The sequence below is a fragment of the Anomaloglossus baeobatrachus genome, chromosome 6, assembly GCF_048569485.1.
Source record: "Anomaloglossus baeobatrachus isolate aAnoBae1 chromosome 6, aAnoBae1.hap1, whole genome shotgun sequence".
Classification (NCBI taxonomy): domain Eukaryota; kingdom Metazoa; phylum Chordata; class Amphibia; order Anura; family Aromobatidae; genus Anomaloglossus; species Anomaloglossus baeobatrachus.
The window spans coordinates 577,691,699-577,719,236 of NC_134358.1; the positions used below are offsets into that span (position 1 = coordinate 577,691,699).

The 27,538-nt window shown below is 57.6% G+C and overlaps 1 protein-coding gene across 17 annotated transcripts in view; it reads right to left on the reverse strand.

The window, feature by feature from the left end:
- Positions 1–27,538, reverse strand: part of OBSCN (obscurin, cytoskeletal calmodulin and titin-interacting RhoGEF) — an 882,373-nt gene that overhangs the window by 25,042 nt on the left and 829,793 nt on the right. For 16 of the 17 annotated variants that reach the window (XM_075315914.1, XM_075315911.1, XM_075315913.1 and 13 more), the window contains 6 exons: positions 24,330–27,363; positions 15,419–15,550; positions 12,883–12,990; positions 12,606–12,773; positions 10,279–10,401; positions 8,758–8,925 (listed from right to left, as the gene is read on the reverse strand). In XM_075315914.1, the coding sequence (XP_075172029.1) occupies positions 8,758–8,925; positions 10,279–10,401; positions 12,606–12,773; positions 12,883–12,990; positions 15,419–15,550; positions 24,330–27,363 (3,733 nt within the window). The remainder of the gene's footprint in view (positions 1–8,757; positions 8,926–10,278; positions 10,402–12,605; positions 12,774–12,882; positions 12,991–15,418; positions 15,551–24,329; positions 27,364–27,538) is intronic. The other variant, XM_075315898.1, reaches the window with a different exon arrangement.

Consider the following 27,538-nt stretch of genomic DNA (forward strand, 5'->3'; position numbering starts at 1 on the left):
GGTCTGTGAGAGGGAGAGGAGGGAGATGGTGCTGCAGCAGGGTCTGTGAGAGGGAGTGGAGGGAGATTGTGCTGCAGCAGGGTCTGTGATAGGGAGAGGAGGGGGATGGTGCTGCAGCAGGGTCTGTGAGAGGGAGAGGAGGGAGATAGTGCTGCAGCAGGGTCTGTGATAGGGAGAGGAGGGGGATGGTGCTGCAGCAGGGTCTGTGATAGGGAGAGGAGGGGGATGGTGCTGCAGCAGGGTCTGTGATAGGGAGAGGAGGGGGATGGTGCTGCAGCAGGGTCTGTGAGAGGGAGTGGAGGGAGATGGTGCTGCAGCAGAGTCTGTGATAGGGAGAGGAGGGAGATAGTGCTGCAGCAGGGTCTGTGATAGGGAGAGGAGGGGGATTGTGCTGCAGCAGGGTCTGTGAGAGGGAGTGGAGGGAGATGGTGCTGCAGCAGGGTCTGTGAGAGGGAGTGGAGGGAGATGGTGCTGCAGCAGGGTCTGTGAGAGGGAGTGGAGGGAGATGGTGCTGCAGCAGGGTCTGTGATAGGTAGAGGAGGGGGATGGTGCTGCAGCAGAGTCTGTGATAGGGAGAGGAGGGAGATGGTGCTGCAGCAGGGTCTGTGATAGGGAGAGGAGGGGGATGGTGCTGCAGCAGGGTCTGTGAGAGGGAGTGGAGGGAGATGGTGCTGCAGCAGGGTCTGTGAGAGGGAGTGGAGGGAGATGGTGCTGCAGCAGGGTCTGTGATAGGGAGAGGAGGGGGATAGTGCTGCAGCAGGGTCTGTGATAGGGAGAGGAGGGGGATGGTGCTGCAGCAGGGTCTGTGATAGGGAGAGGAGGGGGATGGTGCTGCAGCAGGGTCTGTGATAGGGAGAGGAGGGAGATGGTGCTGCAGCAGGGTCTGTGAGAGGGAGTGGAGGGAGATTGTGCTGCAGAAGGGTCTGTGAGAGGGAGAGGAGGGAGATGGTGCTGCAGCAGGGTCTGTGAGAGGGAGTGGAGGGAGATGGTGCTGCAGCAGGGTCTGTGAGAGGGAGAGGAGGGGGATGGTGCTGCAGCAGGGTCTGTGAGAGGGAGAGGAGGGAGATGGTGCTGCAGCAGGGTCTGTGAGAGGGAGAGGAGGGAGATTGTGCTGCAGCAGGGTCTGTGAGAGGGAGAGGAGGGAGATTGTGCTGCAGCAGGGTCTGTGAGAGGGAGAGGAGGGAGATGGTGCTGCAGAAGGGTCTGTGAGAGGGAGTGGAGGGAGATGGTGCTGCAGCAGGGTCTGTGAGAGGGAGTGGAGGGAGATGGTGCTGCAGCAGGGTCTGTGAGAGGGAGTGGAGGGAGATGGTGCTGCAGAAGGGTCTGTGAGAGGGAGAGGAGGGAGATGGTGCTGCAGCAGGGTCTGTGAGAGGGAGTGGAGGGAGATTGTGCTGCAGCAGGGTCTGTGAGAGGGAGAGGAGGGGGATGGTGCTGCAGCAGGGTCTGTGAGAGGGAGAGGAGGGGGATGGTGCTGCAGCAGGGTCTGTGAGAGGGAGAGGAGGGAGATGGTGCTGCAGCAGGGTCTGTGAGAGGGAGAGGAGGGAGATGGTGCTGCAGCAGGGTCTGTGAGAGGGAGTGGAGGGAGATGGTGCTGCAGAAGGGTCTGTGAGAGGGAGAGGAGGGAGATTGTGCTGCAGCAGGGTCTGTGAGAGGGAGTGGAGGGAGATGGTGCTGCAGAAGGGTCTGTGAGAGGGAGAGGAGGGAGATGGTGCTGCAGCAGGGTCTGTGAGAGGGAGTGGAGGGAGATGGTGCTGCAGCAGGGTCTGTGAGAGGGAGTGGAGGGAGATGGTGCTGCAGCAGGGTCTGTGAGAGGGAGTGGAGGGAGATGGTGCTGCAGAAGGGTCTGTGAGAGGGAGAGGAGGGGGATGATGCTGCAGCAGGGTCTGTGAGAGGGAGAGGAGAGAGATGGTGCTGCAGAAGGGTCTGTGAGAGGGAGTGGAGGGAGATGGTGCTGCTGCAGGGTCTGTTAGAGGGAGTGGAGGGAGATGGTGCTGCAGCAGGGTCTGTGAGAGGGAGTGGAGGGAGATGGTGCTGCAGCAGGGTCTGTGAGAGGGAGAGGAGGGGGATGGTGCTGCAGCAGGGTCTGTGATAGGGAGAGGAGGGGGATGGTGCTGCAGCAGGGTCTGTGAGAGGGAGATGGTGCTGCAGCAGGGTCTGTGAGAGGGAGTGGAGGGAGATGGTGCTGCAGCAGGGTCTGTGATAGGGAGAGGAGGGGGATGGTGCTGCAGCAGAGTCTGTGATAGGGAGAGGAGGGAGATAGTGCTGCAGCAGGGTCTGTGATAGGGAGAGGAGGAGGATTGTGCTGCAGCAGGGTCTGTGAGAGGGAGAGGAGGGGGATTGTGCTGCAGCAGGGTCTGTGAGAGGGAGTGGAGGGACATGGTGCTGCAGCAGGGTCTGTGAGAGGGAGTGGAGGGAGATTGTGCTGCAGCAGGGTCTGTGAGAGGGAGTGGAGGGAGATGGTGCTGCAGCAGGGTCTGTGATAGGGAGAGGAGGGGGATGGTGCTGCAGCAGAGTCTGTGATAGGGAGAGGAGGGAGATGGTGCTGCAGCAGGGTCTGTGATAGGGAGAGGAGGGGGATGGTGCTGCAGCAGGGTCTGTGAGAGGGAGTGGAGGGAGATGGTGCTGCAGCAGGGTCTGTGAGAGGGAGTGGAGGGAGATGGTGCTGCAGCAGGGTCTGTGATAGGGAGAGGAGGGGGATAGTGCTGCAGCAGGGTCTGTGATAGGGAGAAGAGGGAGATGGTGCTGCAGCAGGGTCTGTGATAGGGAGAGGAGGGGGATGGTGCTGCAGCAGGGTCTGTGAGAGGGAGTGGAGGGAGATGGTGCTGCAGCAGGGTCTGTGAGAGGGAGTGGAGGGAGATGGTGCTGCAGCAGGGTCTGTGAGAGGGAGTGGAGGGAGATGGTGCTGCAGCAGGGTCTGTGATAGGGAGAGGAGGGGGATGGTGCTGCAGCAGGGTCTGTGATAGGGAGAGGAGGGAGATGGTGCTGCAGCAGGGTCTGTGAGAGGCAGAGGAGGGAGATGGTGCTGCAGCAGGGTCTGTGAGAGGGAGAGGAGAGGGATTGTGCTGCAGAAGGGTCTGTGAGAGGGAGAGGAGGGAGATGGTGCTGCAGCAGGGTCTGTGAGAGGGAGTGGAGGGAGATGGTGCTGCAGCAGGGTCTGTGATAGGGAGAGGAGGGGGATGGTGCTGCAGCAGGGTCTGTGAGAGGGAGAGGAGGGAGATAGTGCTGCAGCAGGGTCTGTGATAGGGAGAGGAGGGGGATGGTGCTGCAGCAGGGTCTGTGATAGGGAGAGGAGGGGGATGGTGCTGCAGCAGGGTCTGTGATAGGGAGAGGAGGGGGATGGTGCTGCAGCAGGGTCTGTGAGAGGGAGTGGAGGGAGATGGTGCTGCAGCAGGGTCTGTGAGAGGGAGTGGAGGGAGATGGTGCTGCAGCAGGGTCTGTGATAGGGAGAGGAGGGGGATGGTGCTGCAGCAGAGTCTGTGATAGGGAGAGGAGGGAGATAGTGCTGCAGCAGGGTCTGTGATAGGGAGAGGAGGGGGATTGTGCTGCAGCAGGGTCTGTGAGAGGGAGTGGAGGGAGATGGTGCTGCAGCAGGGTCTGTGAGAGGGAGTGGAGGGAGATGGTGCTGCAGCAGGGTCTGTGAGAGGGAGTGGAGGGAGATGGTGCTGCAGCAGGGTCTGTGATAGGGAGAGGAGGGGGATGGTGCTGCAGCAGAGTCTGTGATAGGGAGAGGAGGGAGATGGTGCTGCAGCAGGGTCTGTGATAGGGAGAGGAGGGGGATGGTGCTGCAGCAGGGTCTGTGAGAGGGAGTGGAGGGAGATGGTGCTGCAGCAGGGTCTGTGAGAGGGAGTGGAGGGAGATGGTGCTGCAGCAGGGTCTGTGAGAGGGAGTGGAGGGAGATGGTGCTGCAGCAGGGTCTGTGATAGGGAGAGGAGGGGGATAGTGCTGCAGCAGGGTCTGTGATAGGGAGAGGAGGGGGATGGTGCTGCAGCAGGGTCTGTGATAGGGAGAGGAGGGGGATGGTGCTGCAGCAGGGTCTGTGATAGGGAGAGGAGGGAGATGGTGCTGCAGCAGGGTCTGTGAGAGGCAGAGGAGGGAGATGGTGCTGCAGCAGGGTCTGTGAGAGTGAGAGGAGAGGGATTTTGCTGCAGAAGGGTCTGTGAGAGGGAGAGGAGGGGGATGGTGCTGCAGCAGGGTCTGTGATAGGGAGAGGAGGTGGATATGCTGCAGCAGGGTCTGTGAGAGGGAGTGGAGGGAGATTGTGCTGCAGAAGGGTCTGTGAGAGGGAGAGGAGGGAGATGGTGCTGCAGCAGGGTCTGTGAGAGGGAGTGGAGGGAGATGGTGCTGCAGCAGGGTCTGTGAGAGGGAGAGGAGGGGGATGGTGCTGCAGCAGGGTCTGTGAGAGGGAGAGGAGGGAGATGGTGCTGCAGCAGGGTCTGTGAGAGGGAGAGGAGGGAGATTGTGCTGCAGCAGGGTCTGTGAGAGGGAGAGGAGGGAGATGGTGCTGCAGAAGGGTCTGTGAGAGGGAGTGGAGGGAGATGGTGCTGCAGCAGGGTCTGTGAGAGGGAGTGGAGGGAGATGGTGCTGCAGCAGGGTCTGTGAGAGGGAGTGGAGGGAGATGGTGCTGCAGAAGGGTCTGTGAGAGGGAGAGGAGGGAGATGGTGCTGCAGCAGGGTCTGTGAGAGGGAGTGGAGGGAGATTGTGCTGCAGCAGGGTCTGTGAGAGGGAGAGGAGGGGGGTGGTGCTGCAGCAGGGTCTGTGAGAGGGAGAGGAGGGGGATGGTGCTGCAGCAGGGTCTGTGAGAGGGAGAGGAGGGAGATGGTGCTGCAGCAGGGTCTGTGAGAGGGAGAGGAGGGAGATTGTGCTGCAGCAGGGTCTGTGAGAGGGAGTGGAGGGAGATGGTGCTGCAGAAGGGTCTGTGAGAGGGAGAGGAGGGAGATGGTGCTGCAGCAGGGTCTGTGAGAGGGAGTGGAGGGAGATGGTGCTGCAGAAGGGTCTGTGAGAGGGAGAGGAGGGAGATGGTGCTGCAGCAGGGTCTGTGAGAGGGAGTGGAGGGAGATGGTGCTGCAGCAGGGTCTGTGAGAGGGAGTGGAGGGAGATGGTGCTGCAGCAGGGTCTGTGAGAGGGAGTGGAGGGAGATGGTGCTGCAGCAGGGTCTGTGAGAGGAAGAGGAGGGGGATGGTGCTGCAGCAGGGTCTGTGAGAGGGAGAGGAGGGGGATGGTGCTGCAGCAAGGTCTGTGAGAGGGAGAGGAGGGGGATTGTGCTGCAGCAGGGTCTGTGAGAGGGAGAGGAGGTGGATATGCTGCAGCAGGGTCTGTGAGAGGGAGTGGAGGGAGATGGTGCTGCAGAAGGGTCTGTGAGAGGGAGAGGAGGGGGATGGTGCTGCAGCAGGGTCTGTGAGAGGGAGAGGAGAGAGATGGTGCTGCAGAAGGGTCTGTGAGAGGGAGTGGAGGGAGATGGTGCTGCTGCAGGGTCTGTTAGAGGGAGTGGAGGGAGATGGTGCTGCAGCAGGGTCTGTGAGAGGGAGTGGAGGGAGATGGTGCTGCAGCAGGGTCTGTGAGAGGGAGAGGAGGGGGATGGTGCTGCAGCAGAGTCTGTGATAGGGAGAGGAGGGGGATTGTGCTGCAGCAGGGTCTGTGATAGGGAGAGGAGGTGGATATGCTGCAGCAGAGTCTGTGATAGGGAGAGGAGGTGGATATGCTGCAGCAGGGTCTGTGGTAGCGAGAAAAAGGGGATTGTGCTGCAGCAGAGTCTGTGATAGGGAGAGGAGGGGGATTGTGCTGCACCAGGGTCTGTGGTAGGGAGAGGAGGGGGATTGTGCTGCAGCAGGGTCTGTGGTAGGGAGAGGAGGGGGATTGTGCTGCAGCAGGGTCTGTGGTAGGGAGAGGAGGGGGATTGTGCTGCAGCAGGGTCTGTGGTAGGGAGAGGAGGGGGATTGTGCTGCAGCATGGTCTGTGATAGGGAGAGGAGGAGGATTGTGCTGCAGCAGGGTCTGTGGTAGGGAGAGGAGGGGGATGGCGCAGCAGCAGAGTCTGTGGTAGGGAGAGGAGGGGGATGGTGCTGCAGAAGGGTCTGTGATAGGGAGAGGAGGTGGATATGCTGCAGCAGAGTCTGTGATAGGGAGAGGAGGGGGATGGTTCTGCAGAAGGGTCTGTGGTAGGAAGAGGAGGGGGATGGTGCTGCACCAGGGTCTGTGATAGGGAGAGGAGGGGGATGGTGCTGCAGAAGGGTCTGTGGTAGGAAGAGGAGGGGGATGGTGCTGCACCAGGGTCTGTGATAGAGAGAAGAGGGGGATATGCTGCAGAAGGGTCTGTGGTAGGGAGAGGAGGGGGATCGTGCTGCACCAGGGTCTGTGGTAGGGAGAGGAGGGGGATGGTGCTGCAGAAGGGTCTGTGGTAGGGAGAAGAGGGGGATGATGCTGCATCAGGATGTAAGGTAGGGAGTGGAAGGGGATGGTGCTGCACCAGGGTCTGTGATAGGGAGATGAGGGGGATGGTGCTGCAGAAGGGTCTGTGATAGGGAGATGAGGGGGATGGTGCTGCAGAAGGGTCTGTGTTGGTATCCTGTGCGGGGAGGAGGGGCAGCACTTTGTCTTGTTGTCAGAGCACAGATCTGATACTACGCCTGCACGGCTCTCAGCTGATGGTTTGTTATAGTGTATTCTCAGAGTTGGACAGGGCCCTCCGATCTCTCCTGTCCTGACCTCCTGCCTCAGTGTGCTACATATATACACACACACATATCTATATACACACACACATATCTATATACACACACATATCTATACACACACACACACACTGCAGACCAAAAGTTTGGACACACCTTCTCATTCAAAGAGTTTTCTTTATTTTCATGACTCTAGAAATTGTAGATTCACATTGAAGTCATTAAAACCATGAATTATCACATGTGGAATGAAATAGTTAACAAAATAGTATGAAAAAAACTGACAATATGTCTTATAGTCTAGGTTCTTCACAGTCGCCACCTTTTGCTTTGATTACTGCTTTGCACGCTCTTGGCATTCTCTTGATGAGCTTCAGTCACCGGAAATGGTTTTCCAACAGTCTTGAAGGAGTTCCCAGAGATGCTTAGCACTTGGCCCTTTTGCCTTCACTCTGCGGTCCAGCTCACCCCAAACCATCTCGATTGGGTTCAGGTCTGGTGACTGTGGAGGCCAGGTCATCTGGCGTAGCCCCCATCACTCTCCTTCTTAGTCACATAACATTCTTTTTTGCTGCATTTCACACTTCCAGGCTGATCTACAGTCCAAATGTCACAATGCCAAGTTATTCCGAATGTGTAAACCTGCTAAATCTGCAGGGGGTTGAATACTACTTGTAGGCACTGTACATACATCAAAAGTATTGGCGCCCTTGAAATGTTTCCAGGTAATGGGGTATTTCTCCCAGATGATGATTGCAGTTGCACCTTTTGTTATACACAGGATTATTTCCTTTGTGGTTTGGAACAACACAACAAAAAAAGACAAATTGGAGATAATTTAAATATTTGTTTTTTCGCCCTTTACCCTCTGGAATAAATCCCTTCCATCAGCCGCCTCCTGTCCCCGTCCACAGCTTCTCCCTCCTCTCACCTGGAATCCTGCACTCTTCTTTATAAATGTCTTCTCTTCTCTTCCCTCTTCTCTCCTCTCCCCTCTCCTCTTCCCCCAATCTTCAGATCTCTCCACAGGTATCAATGGGGTTTAGATCCGGACTCATTTGTTCCACTTCACAACTCTCCAGCGCTTTGTTTCTCTCCATTTCTGGGGCTTCTTGAAGTGTTTGGGGTCATTCTCCTGCTGGAGACCCCTGACCTAGGACTATACCCGGCTTTCTGACTCTGGATGCTACATTATCACCCAGAATCCTCTGGTATCTTCACATTTCATGTCTTACACACAGTCAAGGCCCCCAATGCAACAGGCTGCAAAACAACCCCAAAATATCTTTGACCTCCACCATGTGTGACTGTAGGTGCTGTGATCTTTACTTTGTTGCCTCGTTCCTTTTTTGGTAAACAGTAGACTGATGTGCTTTACCATAAACCTCTATCTTGGTCTCATCTGTCCACAAGATACTTTCCCAGAAGGATTTTGGTTCCTCATGTACATTTTCTGTGTTAGCAGTGGGGTCCTCCGGAGTCTCCTCCAAAGTGTTTCATGTGATTCAGCTGTGGATGAATATTTTGTGCTGACCTTGTGCTTGTGATGCCCCTGAGCCTGCAGGATGGCTTGGATCACTCTGGACCTTCATTGGGGCTTATCCACCATCCGGACTTTCCTGTGCTACAACCTTTCATCAATATTTCATTGCCATCCACATCCAGGGAGATTAGCTGCAGCGCCATGGGTTGTAAACTTCTTCATTATGTTGCGCACCATGGACAAACGTCAAGATCTCTGGAGATGGACTTGTAACCTTCAGATGGTTGATATTTTTCAACAATTTTGATTCTGGAGTCCTCAGACAGTTCTCTTCTTCTCTTTCTGTTCTCCATGCTTAATGCGGCACACACAGACAGTGCAAAGATAGAGGAAACTTCTCCCCTTTTTATCTGGTTTCAGGTGTGATTTTCATATTGCCCGCACCTGTTACTTGGCACAGGTGACTTGTAATGAGCGTCATATGCTGGAAACAAAGCTGTTTTCCCACAATTTTGAAACATGCCAACAATGTTATCCAGACCAGTTTTAGTGTTTTGTGTGAAATTTTGTCCAATATACGGTATATATCTCTCTCTAATGGACTGACCTGGGCTCGGCCTCCCGATCCTCACCCCGGCAGACGGCTCGCTGTACGGCCCCATCCCTGCCTTACTGATGCAGGCGATGCGGAAGGCGTAGACCTGACCCTCGCACAGGCTGTGGGCAGAGTAGCAGCAGTCAGAGATGTCCAGCGTCAGCGCCCGCCACTCCTCACCTGTCAGAAGAGACACACACAGGTCTAGAGGGCTGCAGCTGCTGAGATGTGCATGATGAGGTTCTGCAGCTGCTGAGGTGTGCATTATGAAGTTCTGCAGCAGCTGAGGTGTGCATTATGAAGTTCTGCAGCAGCTGAGGTGTGCATTATGAGGTTCTGCAGCAGCTGAGGTGTATTATGAGGTTCTGCAGCAGCTGAGGTGTGTATGATGAAGTTCTGCAGCAGCTGAGGTGTGCATTATGGAGTTCTGCGGCAGCTGTGGTGTGTATGATGAGGTTCTGCAGCAGCTGAGGTGTGTATTATGAGGATCTGCAGCAGCTGAGGTGTGTATTATGAGGTTCCGCAGCAGCTGAGGTGTGTATTATGAGGTTCTGCAGCAGCTGAGGTGTGCATTATGAGGTTCTGCAGCAGCTGAGGTGTATTATGAGGTTCTGCAGCAGCTGAGGTGTGTATGATGAAGTTCTGCAGCAGCTGAGGTGTGCATTATGGAGTTCTGCGGCAGCTGTGGTGTGTATGATGAGGTTCTGCAGCAGCTGAGGTGTGTATTATGAGGATCTGCAGCAGCTGAGGTGTGTATGATGAGGTTCTGCAGCAGCTGTGGTGTGTATGATGAGGTTCTGCAGCAGCTGAGGTGTGTATGATGAGGTTCTGCAGCAGCTGAGGTTTATGATGAGGTTCTGCAGCAGCTGAGGTGTATGATGAGGTTCTGCAGCAGGTGAGGTGTGTATTATGAAGTTCTGCAGCAGCTGAGGTGTGTATGATGAGGTTCTGCAGCAGCTGAGGTGTGTATGATGAGGTTCTGCAGCAGCTGAGGTGTGTATGATGAGGTTCTGCAGCAGGTGAGGTGTGTATTATGAGGTTCTGCAGCAGCTGAGGTGTGTATGATGAGGTTCTGCAGCAGCTGAGGTGTGTATGATGAGGTTCTGCAGCAGCTGAGGTGTGTATGATGAGGTTCTGCAGCAGGTGAGGTGTGTATTATGAAGTTCTGCAGCAGCTGAGGTGTGTATTATGGGGTTCTGCAGCAGCTGAGGTGTGTATGATGAGGTTCTGCAGCAGCTGAGGTGTGTATTAAGAGGTTCTGCAGCAGCTGAGATGTATTATGAGGTTCTGCAGCATCTGAGGTGTATTATGAGGTTCTGCAGCAGCTGAGGTGTGTATGATGAGGTTCTGCAGCAGGTGAGGTGTGTATGATGAGGTTCTGCAGCAGCTGAGGTGTATGATGAGGTTCTGCAGCAGGTGAGGTGTGTATGATGAGGTTCTGCAGCAGGTGAGGTGTGTATGATGAGGTTCTGCAGCAGGTGAGGTGTATGATGAGGTTCTGCAGCAGCTGAGGTTTTGCAGGACATTGCTCACCCTCCTTTCTATATTGCAGGAAGTAGGTGACCGGAGTGCTGGACTCCACGGGTCTCCACACGATCAGCGCTCCGTCCCGGTAGGTCTGGGCCACCTCTGGGCTTCGGGGGCAGCACGGGATCTCTGGGGGTTACACACACATGGTCATTACCCGGGCAGTGGAGATAGTGCAGGGTCACTGGAGAGGGGTCCCCCTGTGTAGGTGGTGCGGGGGCTCGTCTCTCTGGGAGTCACCCTGTGTAGGTGGTGCGGGGCTCGTCTCTCCAGGTTGGTCTCCGGGGGTCTCCCTGTGTAGGTGGTGCGGGGCTCGTCTCTCCGGGGGTCCCCCTGTGTAGGTGGTGCGGGGCTCGTCTCTCCGGGGCCCCCCTGTGTAGGTGGTGCGGGGCTCGTCTCTCTGGGGGTCCCCCTGTGTAGGTGGTGCGGGGCTCGTCTCTCCGGGGTCCCCCTGTGTAGGTGGTGCGGGGCTCGTCTCTCTGGGGGTCCCCCTGTGTAGGTGGTGCGGGGCTCGTCTCTCCGGGGTCCCCCTGTGTAGGTGGTGCGGGGCTCGTCTCTCTGGGGGTCCCCCTGTGTAGGTGGTGCGGGGCTCGTCTCTCCGGGGGTCCCCCCTGTGTAGGTAGTGCGGGGCTCGTCTCTCTGGGGGTCCCCCTGTGTAGGTGGTGCGGGGCTCGTCTCTCCGGGGGTCCCCCTGTGTAGGTAGTGCGGGGCTCGTCTCTCTGGGAGTCACCCTGTGTAGGTGGTGCGGGGCTCGTCTCTCCGGGGTCCCCCTGTGTAGGTGGTGCGGGGCTCGTCTCTCTGGGGGTCCCCCTGTGTAGGTGGTGCGGGGCTCGTCTCTCCGGGGTCCCCCTGTGTAGGTAGTGCGGGGGCTCGTCTCTCTGGGGGTCCCCCTGTGTAGGTGGTGCGGGGCTCGTCTCTCCGGGGGTCCCCCTGTGTAGGTAGTGCGGGGCTCGTCTCTCTGGGAGTCACCCTGTGTAGGTGGTGCGGGGCTCGTCTCTCCGGGGTCCCCCTGTGTAGGTGGTGCGGGGCTCGTCTTTCTGGGGGTCCCCCTGTGTAGGTGGTGCGGGGCTCGTCTCTCCGGGGGTCCCCCTGTGTAGGTAGTGCGGGGCTCGTCTCTCTGGGGGTCCCCCTGTGTAGGTGGTTCGGAGCTCGTCTCTCCGGGCTGGTCTCCGGGGGTCCCCCTGTGTAGGTGGTGCGGGGCTCGTCTCTCTGGGGGTCACCCTGTGTAGGTGGTGCGGAGCTCGTCTCTCCAGGTTGGTCTCTGGGGGTCACCCTGTGTAGGTGGTGCGGGGCTCGTCTCTCTGGGGGTCCCCCTGTGTAGGTGGTGCAGGGCTCGTCTCTCCGGGCTGGTCTTAGGGGGTCCCCCTGTGTAGGTGGTGCAGGGCTCGTCTCTCCGGGCTGGTCTCCGGGGGTCCCCCTGTGTAGGTGGTGCGGGGCTCGTGTCTCTGGGGGTCCCCCTGTGTAGGTAGTGCGGGGCTCGTCTCTCCGGGGGTTCCCCTGTGTAGGTGGTGCGGGGCTCGTCTCTCTGGGGGTCCCCCTGTGTAGGTGGTGCAGGGCTCGTCTCTCCGGGCTGGTCTCCGGGGGTCCCCCTGTGTAGGTGGTGCGGGGCTCGTGTCTCTGGGGGTCCCCCTGTGTAGGTGGTGCGGGGCTCGTCTCTCTGGGAGTCACCCTGTGTAGGTGGTGCGGAGCTCGTCTCTCCAGGTTGGTCTCCGGGGGTCCCCCTGTGTAGGTGGTGCGGGGCTCGTCTCTCCGGGGGTCCCCCTGTGTAGGTAGTGCGGGGCTCGTCTCTCTGGGGGTCCCCCTGTGTAGGTGGTTCGGAGCTCGTCTCTCCGGGCTGGTCTCCGGGGGTCCCCCTGTGTAGGTGGTGCGGGGCTCGTGTCTCTGGGGGTCCCCCTGTGTAGGTAGTGCGGGGCTCGTCTCTCCGGGGGTCCCCCTGTGTAGGTGGTGCGGGGCTCGTCTCTCTGGGGGTCCCCCTGTGTAGGTAGTGCGGGGCTCGTTTCTCCGGGGGTCCCCCTGTGTAGGTAGTGCGGGGCTCGTCTCTCCAGGTTGGTCTTTGGGGGTCCCCCTGTGTAGGTGGTGCGGGGCTCGTCTCTCCGGGGGCCCCCTGTGTAGGTGGTTCGGAGCTCGTCTCTCCGGGCTGGTCTCCGGGGGTCCCCCTGCCGTTCTCCGGGGGTCCCCCTGTGTAGGTGGTGCGGGGCTCGTCTCTCTGGGGGTCCCCCTGTGTAGGTGGTGCGGGGCTCGTCTCTCCGGGGGCCCCCCTGTGTAGGTGGTTCGGAGCTCGTCTCTCCGGGCTGGTCTCCGGGGGTCCCCCTGCCGTTCTTCGGGGGTCTCACCAGCTTTCTTTATGATGCAGCAGGTGGAGGCGCTGCCCAGCAGGTTGGTGGCCACGCAGGCGTAGATGCCCAGGTCCTGCGCGGTCACCACCAGGATGGTGAGCAGGTGGTAGTTCTTCAGCGTGGAGGAGATGAGGAGGCGCTCGCTGCTCTGGAGGGAAACGCCATCTGCAGAGACAGGGATCAGCAAAAGGGGAGGGATATCTGCCTGAACATGGAGACAAAGAAGACAGGAGCGACTGCACCGGGGGAACGGCGCCCCGAATATCGCAATTACCTTTATACCACTCCACGTCTGCCACAGCCTGCACCGTCCTACAGGACAACGTCACCAGGTGCCCGACCGCAACCGTCTGATCCGTCAGCTCCTCCACAAACGCTGGAGCTGGAGAACACAAGAAACACCCACATCCTCCAGAGCGGCACTCACTATTCTGCTGTTACATCATGTCTTACCCTCCAGTCACCTCCAGAGCTGCAGTCACTATTCTGCTGTTACATCATGTCTTACCCTCCAGTCACCTCCAGAGCTGCAGTCACTATTCTGCTGTTACATCATGTCTTATCATCCAGTCACCTCCAGAGCTGCGGTCACTATTCTGGTGTTACATCGTGTCTTACCCTCCAGTCCCCTCCAGAGCTGCAGTCACTATTCTGCTGTTACATCTTGTCTTATCCTCCAGTCACCTCCAGAGCTGCAGTCACTATTCTGCTGTTACATCGTGTCTTATCCTCCAGTCACCTCCAGAGCTGCAGTCACTATTCTGCTGTTACATCGTGTCTTATCCTCCAGTCACCTCCAGAGCTGCAGTCACTATTCTGCTGTTATATCATGTCTTATCCTCCAGTCACCTCCACAGCTGCAGTAACTATTCTGCTGTTACATCATGTCTTACCCTCCAGTCACCTCCAGAGCTGCAGTCACTATTCTGCTGTTACATCATGTCTTATCCTCCAGTCACCTCCAGCGCTGCGGTCACTATTCTGGTGTTACATCGTGTCTTACCCTCCAGAGCTGCAGTCACTATTCTGCTGTTACATCTTGTCTTATCCTCCAGTCACCTCCAGAGCTGCACTCACTATTCTGCTGTTATATCATGTCTTATCCTCCAGTCACCTCCAGAGCTGCAGTCACTATTCTGCTGTTACATCATGTCTTATCCTCCAGTCACCTCCAGAGCTGCGGTCACTATTCTGCTGTTACATCATGTCTTATCCTCCAGTCACCTCCAGAGCTGCGGTCACTATTCTGCTGTTACATCATGTCTTATCCTCCAGTCACCTCCAGAGCTATAGTCACTATTCTGCTGTTACATCATGTCTTATCCTCCAGTCACCTCCAGAGCTGCAGTCACTATTCTGCTGTTACATCACGTCTTACCCTCCAGTCACCTCCAGAGCTGCAGTCACTATTCTGCTGTTACATCATGTCTTATCCTCCAGTCACCTCCAGAGCTGCAGTCACTATTCTGCTGTTACATCATGTCTTATCCTCCAGTCACCTCCAGAGCTGCAGTCACTATTCTGCTGTTACATCACGTCTTACCCTCCAGTCACCTCCAGAGCTGCAGTCACTATTCTGCTGTTACATCATGTCTTATCCTCCAGTCACCTCCAGAGCTGCAGTCACTATTCTGCTGTTACATCATGTCTTATCCTCCAGTCACCTCCAGAGCTGCAGTCACTATTCTGCTGTTACATCATGTCTTATCCTCCAGTCACCTCCAGAGCTGCGGTCACTATTCTGCTGTTACATCATGTCTTATCCTCCAGTCACCTCCAGAGCTGCAGTCACTATTCTGCTGTTACATCATGTCTTATCCTCCAGTCACCTCCAGAGCTGCAGTCACTATTCTGCTGTTACATCATGTCTTATCCTCCAGTCACCTCCAGAGCTGCAGTCACTATTCTGCTGTTACATCATGTCTTACCCTCCAGTCACCTCCAGAGCTGCGGTCACTATTCTGCTGTTACATCATGTCTTACCCTCCAGTCACCTCCAGAGCTGCAGTCACTATTCTGCTGTTACATCATGTCTTATCCTCCAGTCACCTCCAGAGCTGCAGTCACTATTCTGCTGTTACATCATGTCTTATCCTCCAGTCACCTCCAGAGCTGCAGTCACTATTCTGCTGTTACATCGTGTCTTATCCTCCCCGTCACCTCCAGAGCTGCAGTCACTATTCTGCTGTTACATCGTGTCTTATCCTCCAGTCACCTCCAGAGCTGCAGTCACTATTCTGCTGTTATATCATGTCTTATCCTTCAGTCACCTCCACAGCTGCAGTAACTATTCTGCTGTTATATCATGTCTTACCCTCCAGTCACCTCCAGAGCTGCAGTCACTATTCTGCTGTTACATCATGTCTTACCCTCCAATCACCTCCAGAGCTGCACTCACTATTCTGCTGTTACATCATGTCTTATCCTCCAGTCACCTCCACAGCTGCAGTCACTATTCTGCTGTTACATCATGTCTTATCCTCCAGTCACCTCCAGAGCTGCGGTCACTATTCTGCTGTTACATCGTGTCTTATCCTCCAGAGCTGCAGTCACTATTCTGCTGTTACATCGTGTCTTATCCTCCAGTCACCTCCAGAGCTGCACTCACTATTCTGCTGTCACCTCCAGAGCTGCAGTCACTATTCTGCTGTTACATCGTGTCTTATCCTCCAGTCACCTCCAGAGCTGCAGTCACTATTCTGCAGTCACCTCCAGAGCTGCAGACAGTTACATCCCTGATCAGATATCCTGTGCAGACAGTGGTGCGCCTGCACTCGCCCCTCGGGGTCTCTGGGTTCGGGGGCACTGACCTTTTTCTTTGCCGCTCAGGTTTGGTAATCTGAAGCTCGGGAGTCCTTTCTTCTTCCCAAATCCGGAGATTTTACTAATTGCTCCACGATCTGCGACCGGAAACTTCATCTCCTCTGATGGAGCTGCAGAAACTGATCACACAGGAGGGGTCAGAGGCGCTCACACAGGAGGGGTCAGAGGCGCTCACACAGGAGGGGTCAGGGGCGCTCACGCAGGAGGGGTCAGAGGCGCTCACACAGGAGGGGTCAGAGGCGCTCACACAGGAGGGGTCAGGGGCGCTCACGCAGGAGGGGTCAGAGGCGCTCACGCAGGAGGGGTCAGAGGCGCTCACGCAGGAGGGGTCAGGGGCGCTCACGCAGGAGGGGTCAGGGGCGCTCACACAGGAGGGGTCAGAGGCGCTCACACAGGAGGGGTCAGAGGCGCTCACACAGGAGGGGTCAGGGGCGCTCACGCAGGAGGGGTCAGAGGCGCTCACGCAGGAGGGGTCAGAGGCGCTCACGCAGGAGGGGGTCAGGGGCGCTCACACAGGAGGTGTCAGGGGCGCTCACACAGGAGGTGTCAGGGGCGCTCACGCAGGAGGGGTCAGAGGCGCTCACACAGGAGGGGTCAGAGGCGCTCACACAGGAGGGGTCAGAGGCGCTCACACAGGAGGGGTCAGGGGTGTTCACGCAGGAGGGGTCAGGGGCGCTCACGCAGGAGGGGTCAGGGGCGCTCACACAGGAGGGGTCAGAGGCGCTCACACAGGAGGGGTCAGGGGTGTTCACGCAGGAGGGGTCAGGGGCGCTCACGCAGGAGGGGTCAGGGGCGCTCACGCAGGAGGGGTCAGAGGCGCTCACACAGGAGGGGTCAGAGGCGCTCACACAGGAGGTGTCAGGGGCGCTCACACAGGAGGTGTCAGGGGCGCTCACGCAGGAGGTGTCAGGGGCGCTCACACAGGAGGTGTCAGAGGCGCTCACACAGGAGGGGTCAGAGGCGCTCACACAGGAGGGGTCAGGGGCGCTCACGCAGGAGGGGTCAGGGGCGCTCACACAGGAGGGGTCAGGGGCGCTCACGCAGGAGGGGTCAGGGGCGCTCACGCAGGAGGGGTCAGAGGCGCTCACACAGGAGGGGTCAGAGGCGCTCACGCAGGAGGGGTCAGGGGCGCTCACACAGGAGGTGTCAGGGGCGCTCACACAGGAGGTGTCAGGGGCGCTCACGCAGGAGGTGTCAGGGGCGCTCACACAGGAGGTGTCAGGGGCGCTCACACAGGAGGTGTCAGGGGCGCTCACGCAGGAGGTGTCAGGGGCGCTCACACAGGAGGGGTCAGAGGCGCTCACGCAGGAGGGGTCAGGGGTGTTCACACAGGAGGGGTCAGAGGCGCTCACACAGGAGGGGTCAGGGGCGCTCACACAGGAGGGGTCAGGGGCGCTCACACAGGAGGGGTCAGGGGCGCTCACGCAGGAGGTGTCAGGGGCGCTCACACAGGAGGGGTCAGAGGCGCTCACGCAGGAGGGGTCAGGGGTGTTCACACAGGAGGTGTCAGGGGAGCTCACACAGGAGGGGTCAGGGGCGCTCACGCAGGAGGGGTCAGAGGCGCTCACGCAGGAGGTGTCAGGGGCGCTCACGCAGGAGGTGTCAGGGGCGCTCACACAGGAGGGGTCAGAGGCGCTCACGCAGGAGGGGTCAGGGGTGTTCACGCAGGAGGTGTCAGGGGCGCTCACACAGGAGGGGTCAGGGGCGCTCACACAGGAGGGGTCAGGGGCGTTCACGCAGGAGGGGTCAGGGGCGCTCACACAGGAGGGGTCAGGGGCGCTCACGCAGGAGGTGTCAGGGGCGCTCACACAGGAGGGGTCAGAGGCGCTCACGCAGGAGGGGTCAGGGGTGTTCACACAGGAGGTGTCAGGGGAGCTCACACAGGAGGGGTCAGGGGCGCTCACGCAGGAGGTGTCAGGGGCGCTCACAGAGGAGGGGTCAGAGGCGCTCACGCAGGAGGGGTCAGGGGTGTTCACGCAGGAGGGGTCAGGGGCGTTCACGCAGCAGGGGTCAGCGGCGCTCACGCAGGAGGGGTCAGGGGCGCTCATACAGAAGGGGTCAGGGGCCCTCACACAGGAGGGGTCAGGGGTGCTCACACAGGAGGGGTCAGGGGCGCTCACGCAGGAGGGGTCAGGGGCGCTCACACAGGAGGGGTCAGGGGCGCTCACACAGGAGGGGTCAGGGGCGCTCACGCAGGAGGGGTCAGGGGCGCTCACACAGGAGGGGTCAGGGGCGCTCACACAGGAGGGGTCAGGGGTGCTCACACAGGAGGGGTCAGGGGTGCTCACACAGGAGGGGTCAGGGGTGTTCTGCAGGAGGGGTCAGAGGTGCTCACGCAGGAGGGGTCAGGGGTGTTCACGCAGGAGGGGTCAGGGGTGTTCACGCAGGGCATGGTCACGGGCGCTTACGCAGGAGGGGTCAGGGGTGTTCACGCAGGAGGGGTCAGGGGCGCTCACGCAGGAGGGGTCAGGGGCGCTCACGCAGGAGGGGTCAGGGGCGCTCACGCAGGAGGGGTCAGGGGTGTTCACGCAGGAGGGGTCAGGGGCGTTCACACAGGAGGGGTCAGGGGCGTTCACACAGGAGGTGTCAGGGGCGCTCACACAGGAGGGGTCAGGGGCGCTCACGCAGGAGGTGTCAGGGGCGCTCACACAGGAGGGGTCAGAGGCGCTCACGCAGGAGGGGTCAGGGGCGCTCACGCAGGAGGGGTCAGGGGCGCTCACACAGGAGGGGTCAGAGGCGCTCACGCAGGAGGGGTCAGGGGTGTTCACACAGGAAGTGTCAGGGGAGCTCACACAGGAGGGGTCAGGGGCGCTCACACAGGAGGGGTCAGGGGCCCTCACACAGGAGGGGTCAGGGGTGCTCACGCAGGAGGTGTCAGGGGCGCTCACAGAGGAGGGGTCAGAGGCGCTCACGCAGGAGGGGTCAGGGGTGTTCACGCAGGAGGGGTCAGGGGTGTTCACGCAGGAGGGGTCAGGGGCGCTCATACAGAAGGGGTCAGGGGCCCTCACACAGGAGGGGTCAGGGGTGCTCACACAGGAGGGGTCAGGGGCGCTCACGCAGGAGGGGTCAGAGGCGCTCACACAGGAGGGGTCAGGGGCGCTCACGCAGGAGGGGTCAGAGGCGCTCACACAGGAGGGGTCAGGGGCGCTCACACAGGAGGGGTCAGGGGCGCTCACACAGGAGGGGTCAGGGGCGCTCACGCAGGAGGGGTCAGGGGCGGTCACGCAGGAGGGGTCAGGGGCGGTCACGCAGGAGGGGTCAGGGGCGGTCACGCAGGAGGGGTCAGGGGCGCTCACACAGGAGGGGTCAGGGGCGCTCACACAGGAGGGGTCAGGGGTGTTCTGCAGGAGGGGTCAGAGGTGCTCACGCAGGAGGGGTCAGGGGTGTTCACGCAGGGCATGGTCACGGGCGCTTATGCAGGAGGGGTCAGGGGCGCTCACGCAGGAGGGGTCAGGGGTGCTCATGCAGGAGGGGTCAGGGGTGCTCATGCAGGAGGGGTCAGGGGCGCTCACGCAGGAGGGGTCAGGGGCGCTCACACAGGAGGGGTCAGGGGCGCTCACACAGGAGGGGTCAGGGGCGCTCACGCAGGAGGGGTCAGGGGCGCTCACACAGGAGGGGTCAGGGGCGCTCACACAGGAGGGGTCAGGGGTGCTCACACAGGAGGGGTCAGGGGTGTTCTGCAGGAGGGGTCAGAGGTGCTCACGCAGGAGGGGTCAGGGGTGTTCACGCAGGAGGGGTCAGGGGTGTTCACGCAGGGCATGGTCACGGGCGCTTACGCAGGAGGGGTCAGGGGTGTTCACGCAGGAGGGGTCAGGGGCGCTCACGCAGGAGGGGTCAGGGGCGCTCACGCAGGAGGGGTCAGGGGCGCTCACGCAGGAGGGGTCAGGGGCGTTCACGCAGGAGGGGTCAGGGGCGTTCACACAGGAGGGGTCAGGGGCGTTCACACAGGAGGTGTCAGGGGCGCTCACACAGGAGGGGTCAGGGGCGCTCACGCAGGAGGTGTCAGGGGCGCTCACACAGGAGGGGTCAGAGGCGCTCACGCAGGAGGGGTCAGGGGCGCTCACGCAGGAGGGGTCAGGGGCGCTCACACAGGAGGGGTCAGAGGCGCTCACGCAGGAGGGGTCAGGGGTGTTCACACAGGAGGTGTCAGGGGAGCTCACACAGGAGGGGTCAGGGGCGCTCACACAGGAGGGGTCAGGGGCCCTCACACAGGAGGGGTCAGGGGTGCTCACGCAGGAGGTGTCAGGGGCGCTCACAGAGGAGGGGTCAGAGGCGCTCACGCAGGAGGGGTCAGGGGTGTTCACGCAGGAGGGGTCAGGGGTGTTCACGCAGGAGGGGTCAGGGGCGCTCATACAGAAGGGGTCAGGGGCCCTCACACAGGAGGGGTCAGGGGTGCTCACACAGGAGGGGTCAGGGGCGCTCACGCAGGAGGGGTCAGAGGCGCTCACACAGGAGGGGTCAGGGGCGCTCACGCAGGAGGGGTCAGAGGCGCTCACACAGGAGGGGTCAGGGGCGCTCACACAGGAGGGGTCAGGGGCGCTCACACAGGAGGGGTCAGGGGCGCTCACGCAGGAGGGGTCAGGGGCGGTCACGCAGGAGGGGTCAGGGGCGGTCACGCAGGAGGGGTCAGGGGCGGTCACGCAGGAGGGGTCAGGGGCGCTCACACAGGAGGGGTCAGGGGCGCTCACACAGGAGGGGTCAGGGGTGTTCTGCAGGAGGGGTCAGAGGTGCTCACGCAGGAGGGGTCAGGGGTGTTCACGCAGGGCATGGTCACGGGCGCTTATGCAGGAGGGGTCAGGGGCGCTCACGCAGGAGGGGTCAGGGGTGCTCATGCAGGAGGGGTCAGGGGTGCTCATGCAGGAGGGGTCAGGGGCGCTCACGCAGGAGGGGTCAGGGGCGCTCACGCAGGAGGGGTCAGGGGTGTTCACGCAGGAGGGGTCAGGGGCGCTCACGCAGGAGGGGTCAGGGGCGCTCACGCAGGAGGGGTCAGGGGCGCTCACGCAGGAGGGGTCAGGGGTGTTCACGCAGGAGGGGTCAGGGGTGTTCATGCAGGGCATGGTCACGGGCGCTCACGCAGGGCGGGGGGTATTTAGTATACGGGGGAGGGATTCCGTGTATAAGGGGGTGTATTTTGTATACAGGGGTGATTTTGTGTATATGGGTTGTGTATTTAGAATACGGGGGGGAGTATTTCGTATGCAGGTGTTTGGTGCAGATTGGGGTGTGTGTGGGGGGATATTATGTATATGGGGGGCTGTGATCAGTATACGCAGGTGTTTGGTGCAGATTGGGGGGTGTGTGTGGGGGGATATTATGTATATGGGGGGCTGTAATCAGTATATGCAGGTGTTTGGTGCAGATTGGGGTGTGTGTGTGTGGGGATATTATGTATATGGGGGGCTGTAATCAGTATATGCAGGTGTTTGGTGCAGATTGGGGGGGGTGTGTGTGGGGACGTTATGTATATGGGGGGGCTGTGATCAGTATACGCAGGTGTTTGGTGCAGATTGGGGTGTGTGTGGGGATATTATGTATATGGGGGGCTGTGATCAGTATACGCAGGTGTTTGGTGCAGATTGGGGTGTGTGTGGGGATATTATGTATATGGGGGGCTGTGATCAGTATACGCAGGTGTTTGGTGCAGATTGGGGTGTGTGTGGGGATATTATGTATATGGGGGGCTGTGATCAGTATACGCAGGTGTTTGGTGCAGATTGGGGTGTGTGTGGGGATATTATGTATATGGGGGGCTGTGATCAGTATACGCAGGTGTTTGGTGCAGATTGGGGGGATATCATGTATATGGGGGGCTGTGATCAGTATACGCAGGTGTTTGGTGCAGATTGGGGTGTGTGTGGGGATATTATGTATATGGGGGGCTGTGATCAGTATACTCAGGTGTTTGGTGCAGACTGGGGGGATATCATGTATATGGGGGGCTGTGATCAGTATACGCAGGTGTTTGGTGCAGATTGGGGGGATATTATGTATATGGGGGGCTGTGATCAGTATACGCAGGTGTTTGGTGCAGATTGGGGGGATATTATGTATATGGGGGGCTGTAATCAGTATACGCAGGTGTTTGGTGCAGATTGGGGGGATATTATGTATATGGGGGGCTGTAATCAGTATACGCAGGTGTTTGGTGCAGATTGGGGGGATATTATGTATATGGGGGGCTGTGATCAGTATACGCAGGTGTTTGGTGCAGATTGGGGGGATATTATGTATATGGGGGGCTGTGATCAGTATACGCAGGTGTTTGGTGCAGATTGGGGGGATATTATGTATATGGGGGGCTGTAATCAGTATATGCAGGTGTTTGGTGCAGATTGGGGGGATATTATGTATATGGGGGGCTGTAATCAGTATACGCAGGTGTTTGGTGCAGACTGGGGGGATATTATGTATATGGGGGGCTGTGATCAGTATATGCAGGTGTTTGGTGTAGATTGGGGTGTGTGTGGGCGGATATTATGTATATGGGGGGCTGTAATCAGTATACGCAGGTGTTTGGTGCAGACTGGGGGGATATTATGTATATGGGGGGGCTGTAATCAGTATACGCAGGTGTTTGGTGCAGATTGGGGTGTGTGTGTTGGTGGGATTTCATGTATATGGGGGGCTGTGATCAGTATACGCAGGTGTTTGGTGCAGATTGGGGGGATATTATGTATATGGGGGGCTGTGATCAGTATACGCAGGTGTTTGGTGCAGATTGGGGTGTGTGTGTTGGTGGGATTTCATGTATATGGGGGGCTGTGATCAGTATACGCAGGTGTTTGGTGCAGATTGGGGGGATATTATGTATATGGGGGGCTGTGATCAGTATACGCAGGTGTTTGGTGCAGATTGGGGGGATATTATGTATATGGGGGGCTGTAATCAGTATATGCAGGTGTTTGGTGCAGATTGGGGGGATATTATGTATATGGGGGGCTGTAATCAGTATACGCAGGTGTTTGGTGCAGACTGGGGGGATATTATGTATATGGGGGGGCTGTAATCAGTATACGCAGGTGTTTGGTGCAGATTGGGGTGTGTGTGGGCGGATATTATGTATATGGGGGGCTGTGATCAGTATACGCAGGTGTTTGGTGCAGATTGGGGTGTGTGTGTTGGTGGGATTTCATGTATATGGGGGGCTGTGATCAGTATACGCAGGTGTTTGGTGCAGATTGGGGGGTGTGTGGGCGGATATTATGTATATGGGGGGCTGTGATCAGTATACGCAGGTGTTTGGTGCAGATTGGGGGGTGTGTGTGGGCGGATATTATGTATATGGGGGGCTGTGATCAGTATACGCAGGTGTTTGGTGCAGATTGGGGTGTATGTGGGTGGGATTTCATGTATATGGGGGGCTGTGATCAGTATACGCAGGTGTTTGGTGCAGATTGGGGTGTATGTGGGTGGGATTTCATGTATATGGGGGGCTGTGATCAGTATACGCAGGTGTTTGGTGCAGATTGGGGGGATATTATGTATATGGGGGGCTGTAATCAGTATACGCAGGTGTTTGGTGCAGACTGGGGGGATATTATGTATATGGGGGGCTGTGATCAGTATACGCAGGTGTTTGGTGCAGATTGGGGTGTGTGTGTGGGGATATTATGTATATGGGGGGCTGTACTCAGTATACGCAGGTGTTTGGTGCAGATTGGGGTGTGTGTGGGTGGGATTTGATGTATATGGGGGGCTGTGATCAGTATACGCAGGTGTTTGGTGCAGATTGGGGTGTGTGTTGGTGGGATTTCATGTATATGGGGGGCTGTGATCAGTATACGCAGGTGTTTGGTGCAGACTGGGGGGTGTGTGGGGGGATATTATGTATATGGGGGGCTGTGATCAGTATATGCAGGTGTTTGGTGCAGATTGGGGGGTGTGTAGGGGGATATTATGTATATGGGGGGCTGTGATCAGTATACGCAGGTGTTTGGTGCAGACTGGGGGGATATCATGTATATGGGGGGCTGTGATCAGTATACGCAGGTGTTTGGTGCAGATTGGGGTGTATGTGGGTGGGATTTCATGTATATGGGGGGCTGTGATCAGTATATGCAGGTGTTTGGTGCAGATTGGGGGGTGTGTGGGGGGATATTATGTATTCGGGGGGCTGTGATCAGTATACGCAGGTGTTTGGTGCAGATTGGGGGGTGTGTGGGGGGATATTATGTATTCGGGGGGCTGTGATCAGTATACGCAGGTGTTTGGTGCAGATTGGGGGGTGTGTGGGGGGATTTTATGTATATGGGGGGCTGTGATCAGTATACGCAGGTGTTTGGTGCAGATTGGGGGGTGTGTGGGGGGATATTATGTATTCGGGGGGCTGTGATCAGTATACGCAGGTGTTTGGTGCAGATTGGGGGGTGTGTGGGGGGATATTATGTATTTGGGGGGCTGTGATCAGTATACGCAGGTGTTTGGTGCAGACTGGGGTGTGTGTTGGTGGGATTTCATGTATATGGGGGGCTGTGATCAGTATACGCAGGTGTTTGGTGCAGATTGGGGGGTGTGTGGGGGGATATTATGTATTTGGGGGGCTGTGATCAGTATACGCAGGTGTTTGGTGCAGACTGGGGTGTGTGTTGGTGGGATTTCATGTATATGGGGGGCTGTGATCAGTATACGCAGGTGTTTGGTGCAGATTGGGGTGTGTGTTGGTGGGATTTCATGTATTCGGGGGGCTGTGATCAGTATACGCAGGTGTTTGGTGCAGATTCGGGTGTGTGTTGGTGGGATTTCATGTATTCGGGGGGCTGTGATCAGTATACGCAGGTGTTTGGTGCAGATTGGGGTGTGTGTTGGTGGGATTTCATGTATATGGGGGGCTGTGATCAGTATACGCAGGTGTTTGGTGCAGACTGGGGCTCGTGCTGCTCACATTCCGTCCCCGTTCACCTTCTTTCCCGTTCCCCGGCTTTCTTTTGATGATTCGGGATATGTTGGCCACAGACGCTTTCACCTTCTGCTTCAGACTGCTTTCTGTGCTTTTCATGGTTTTCTCCGATTTCCGGTGCGGTCGGAAGAGTTTGATCCGTTTCCTTGAGGTTTTCCGGTCTTTCTTGGCGCCCTGCTGTAGATCCAGGGGCTGCAGTGGCTGTAGGGGGAGACCGGCCCTCGCGTCCGTCCCTGCTGCACCAGATGAGGTTTCCATGGCTGTTTCACCATATTGTGACGAAGGCTGAGGGGTCGTAGAGGACAATGGAAAACTCTCTTCTAGTGACAGAGACGCCTGCGGAGATGCAAATATGTCATAAAAATCCTGAAGCTGGGAGCGAGCAGCAGCACACAGGAGAGGCTGGGTACTCATGGGCGACTGCTCATGGTGAATTCCACCAATCTCCACCAGTGACACCTCCGAATGTCGGCCAGCTTCGTCGAAGTCTGAGAAGTTGTCGGATCGTCGCCCTGTGCCAGAACTGTCTGAATGGGAAATAAAGGTCTTACTGGAGCTGCGGCTCTCAATGGTGGAGGCCTCAGCCCGAGAGAGACTTTCATAGAAGCTGCACTGCGAGACCGACGTGATCTCAGGTTCCTTCAGGATCTGCTCTACGGGGCTGGGGTCTGTGTCCATTGCAGGAGAGTCCACGGGGCACTGATGGACATCCTGTAATCCTGGGGAAGGAAAGTGAGGAAACGTTTCCTGGACAAACAGCTTCTGTTCACTTGCCAAAACATCCATCTCATCTGACAAAGAAGACATCTCTCCAACCAAGTCCTCCAGTGCGGCACAGTGTCCATCACCATAGACAGGACACTGCAAATCTCCAACAACAACATGGAGACCATCGCTGGGCGGAGGCGCATCATAGTCACCCGGCAGGATCCGCAGCTTCTGGATCGTTTCTATCGTTTCAGGTGGAGACAGTTCTTCTCCATGAAGTTTCTGTAGGTTGATCGTCTGTTTGATGGGTGGTATATTGTCTCCATCTTCAGGATGGGAGATTATAATCTCATCTTTGGGGGTTTGATCATCTGATGACGTTGTGCTTATAGCCACCAGCATTGGTGCAGAGGTCAGTTGGGTGCTGTCATGTTCTTCACGTGTTGTGACGTGTTCCTCCACCCTCTCCTGAATTATAACAGTCACTGCTGTGTTGTCAACTACAAATCTAAAGGAATCTTCTGTCTCGGGCCCTGCACAGACCTCGGACCCTGCACAGACCTCGGACCCTGCACAGACCTCGGACCCTGCACAGACCTCGGACCCTGCACAGACCTCGGACCCTGCACAGACCTCGGACCCTGCACAGACCTCGGACCCTGCACAGACCTCGGACCTTGCACAGACCTCGGACCCTGCACAGACCTCGGACCCTGCACAGACCTCGGACCCTGCACAGACCTCGGACCCTGCACAGACCTCGGACCCTGCATAGAACTCGGACCTTGCACAGACCTCGGACCTTGCACAGACCTCGGACCTTGCACAGACCTCGGACCCTGCACAGATCTCGGACTTGTCACTCTTCATCTTGTCCACAGTCACAGCTTCTGAGCATTTATCTCCTCCTGAAGAGTCAGTGGTAAGAAAGTCATTTCCCTCAGAAGTGCTGTGGACAGTAAACATTACTCCCCCAGGAATGTGTAAGGTGGGGTGGCCTTCATCCTGGATATGGTGGGAAGACTGTGGTGCAGCCTTCACAGAGCCTGTTCTTCCAATTTCTGGGGTTTCTGATGTGTGACTTGGTCTCACAAACGTTATTACGGTACTTTCCTCCAGATGTGGTGGTAAAGATGAGGGTCTTTCTCTACTTGCGGTGGTCTCCAGTATAGGATGCTGATGGAAAACTGCTAGAATAGTGCGGTCCCTATCTGTAGGGGGTGCAGACAGAGGCCTTTGTGTGGAAGACAGCATTACAGGTGCAGAATATAGACGGCCCTCAGGACCTGCGGAGAGGGACCTTGCAGATTCATCAGGATGTCGGTCAGCGTCGGACCTCTTAGGCGTTCCTTGTTCCGCTCTCTGAGGATCTGCCTCTTCCACCACACTTCCTTTATAGACACTTAAGGGTCGTGATTTGTAGTCATCAAGAGAACGGCTTCTGCTGGACACCTTGAATGATGATCTTAGGGAGCCCATTGCATTGTCGAAGGAAGCAGATTTCTTGAGGGAGCCAAGCTGTCCTTCTTGGTCAGACCATATTCTTTGTTCCATGGTGAACTGTTCCAAGAGCGGTTCTCGCAAACCACTCAGAATTTTGTGCGAATATCCGGCCTTCATTAAACTCCTGCGGGCTCGCTCCCGGTGCCGGATGATGTCTTTGTCCTTCAGTGAGCCGTCCTTTAGAGCCGTGCCAGGTCCTTCAGAATCTTGGCTGTAGAAGGTGCTATTGATGATACTCTGCCGCGGCACACACACTAGTGAAGGTTTATCGGCTGCTCTCTGAAGTAGCAGAGCACTGTCAGCAGAAGTTCCCCTAACAAAGGAACCAGTTTTGGGCTTTTTAGAAGCAAGGCTCCCGACTTCAATTGTAGCGGATTTGTGCATGAGTCGTCTTCCTGGAGATAACTCCACAGAACGAACCAATATTTTGTCATCTTCCTCCAGGTCCTCTTGGCTCTTGGTTGACCCAACGACACGGTCATGTTCCCTCTTGTGTCTGGTGATGGGGGAGGCGTCTGGACTTTCCATCTTCTTGTCTTCTAAGATGTCTTTATCTTCTTTGCATATTTCAGACTCTGACTTTTGCAGCGTTTCGTTTTCAGACATTTTGAAAATGGACAAGTGCAGCTCGAGAGAAGGGTTGCAATCCCTCGCGGTGGGGCTGATGTCGCTCTCGTTATCAGAAGACGAGCCACTGCTGGATGAGGAGCTGCTGCATTCCACCAAGTGTCGGGGGACGCCCAGCGACGTGCTCTCCAGCCTTCCATTCAGAAGCTCCGGGATTGACCTCATCACCAGGATGGACTTGTAACACATCAACGAGCGCTGAAATCACAATGGAGGTCAAAGTTACAATCTGAATCCATAAAATACGGCACAAAGTACAAGAACGGAGCACGCCATGTTCCCGAAGAACCACTACAGCTGGGCAGGATGGATAATGGAGGTGCTGACCTGGGGATGTGCTGCCCCCCGTCTACATCACCAATAAGAAGATGTG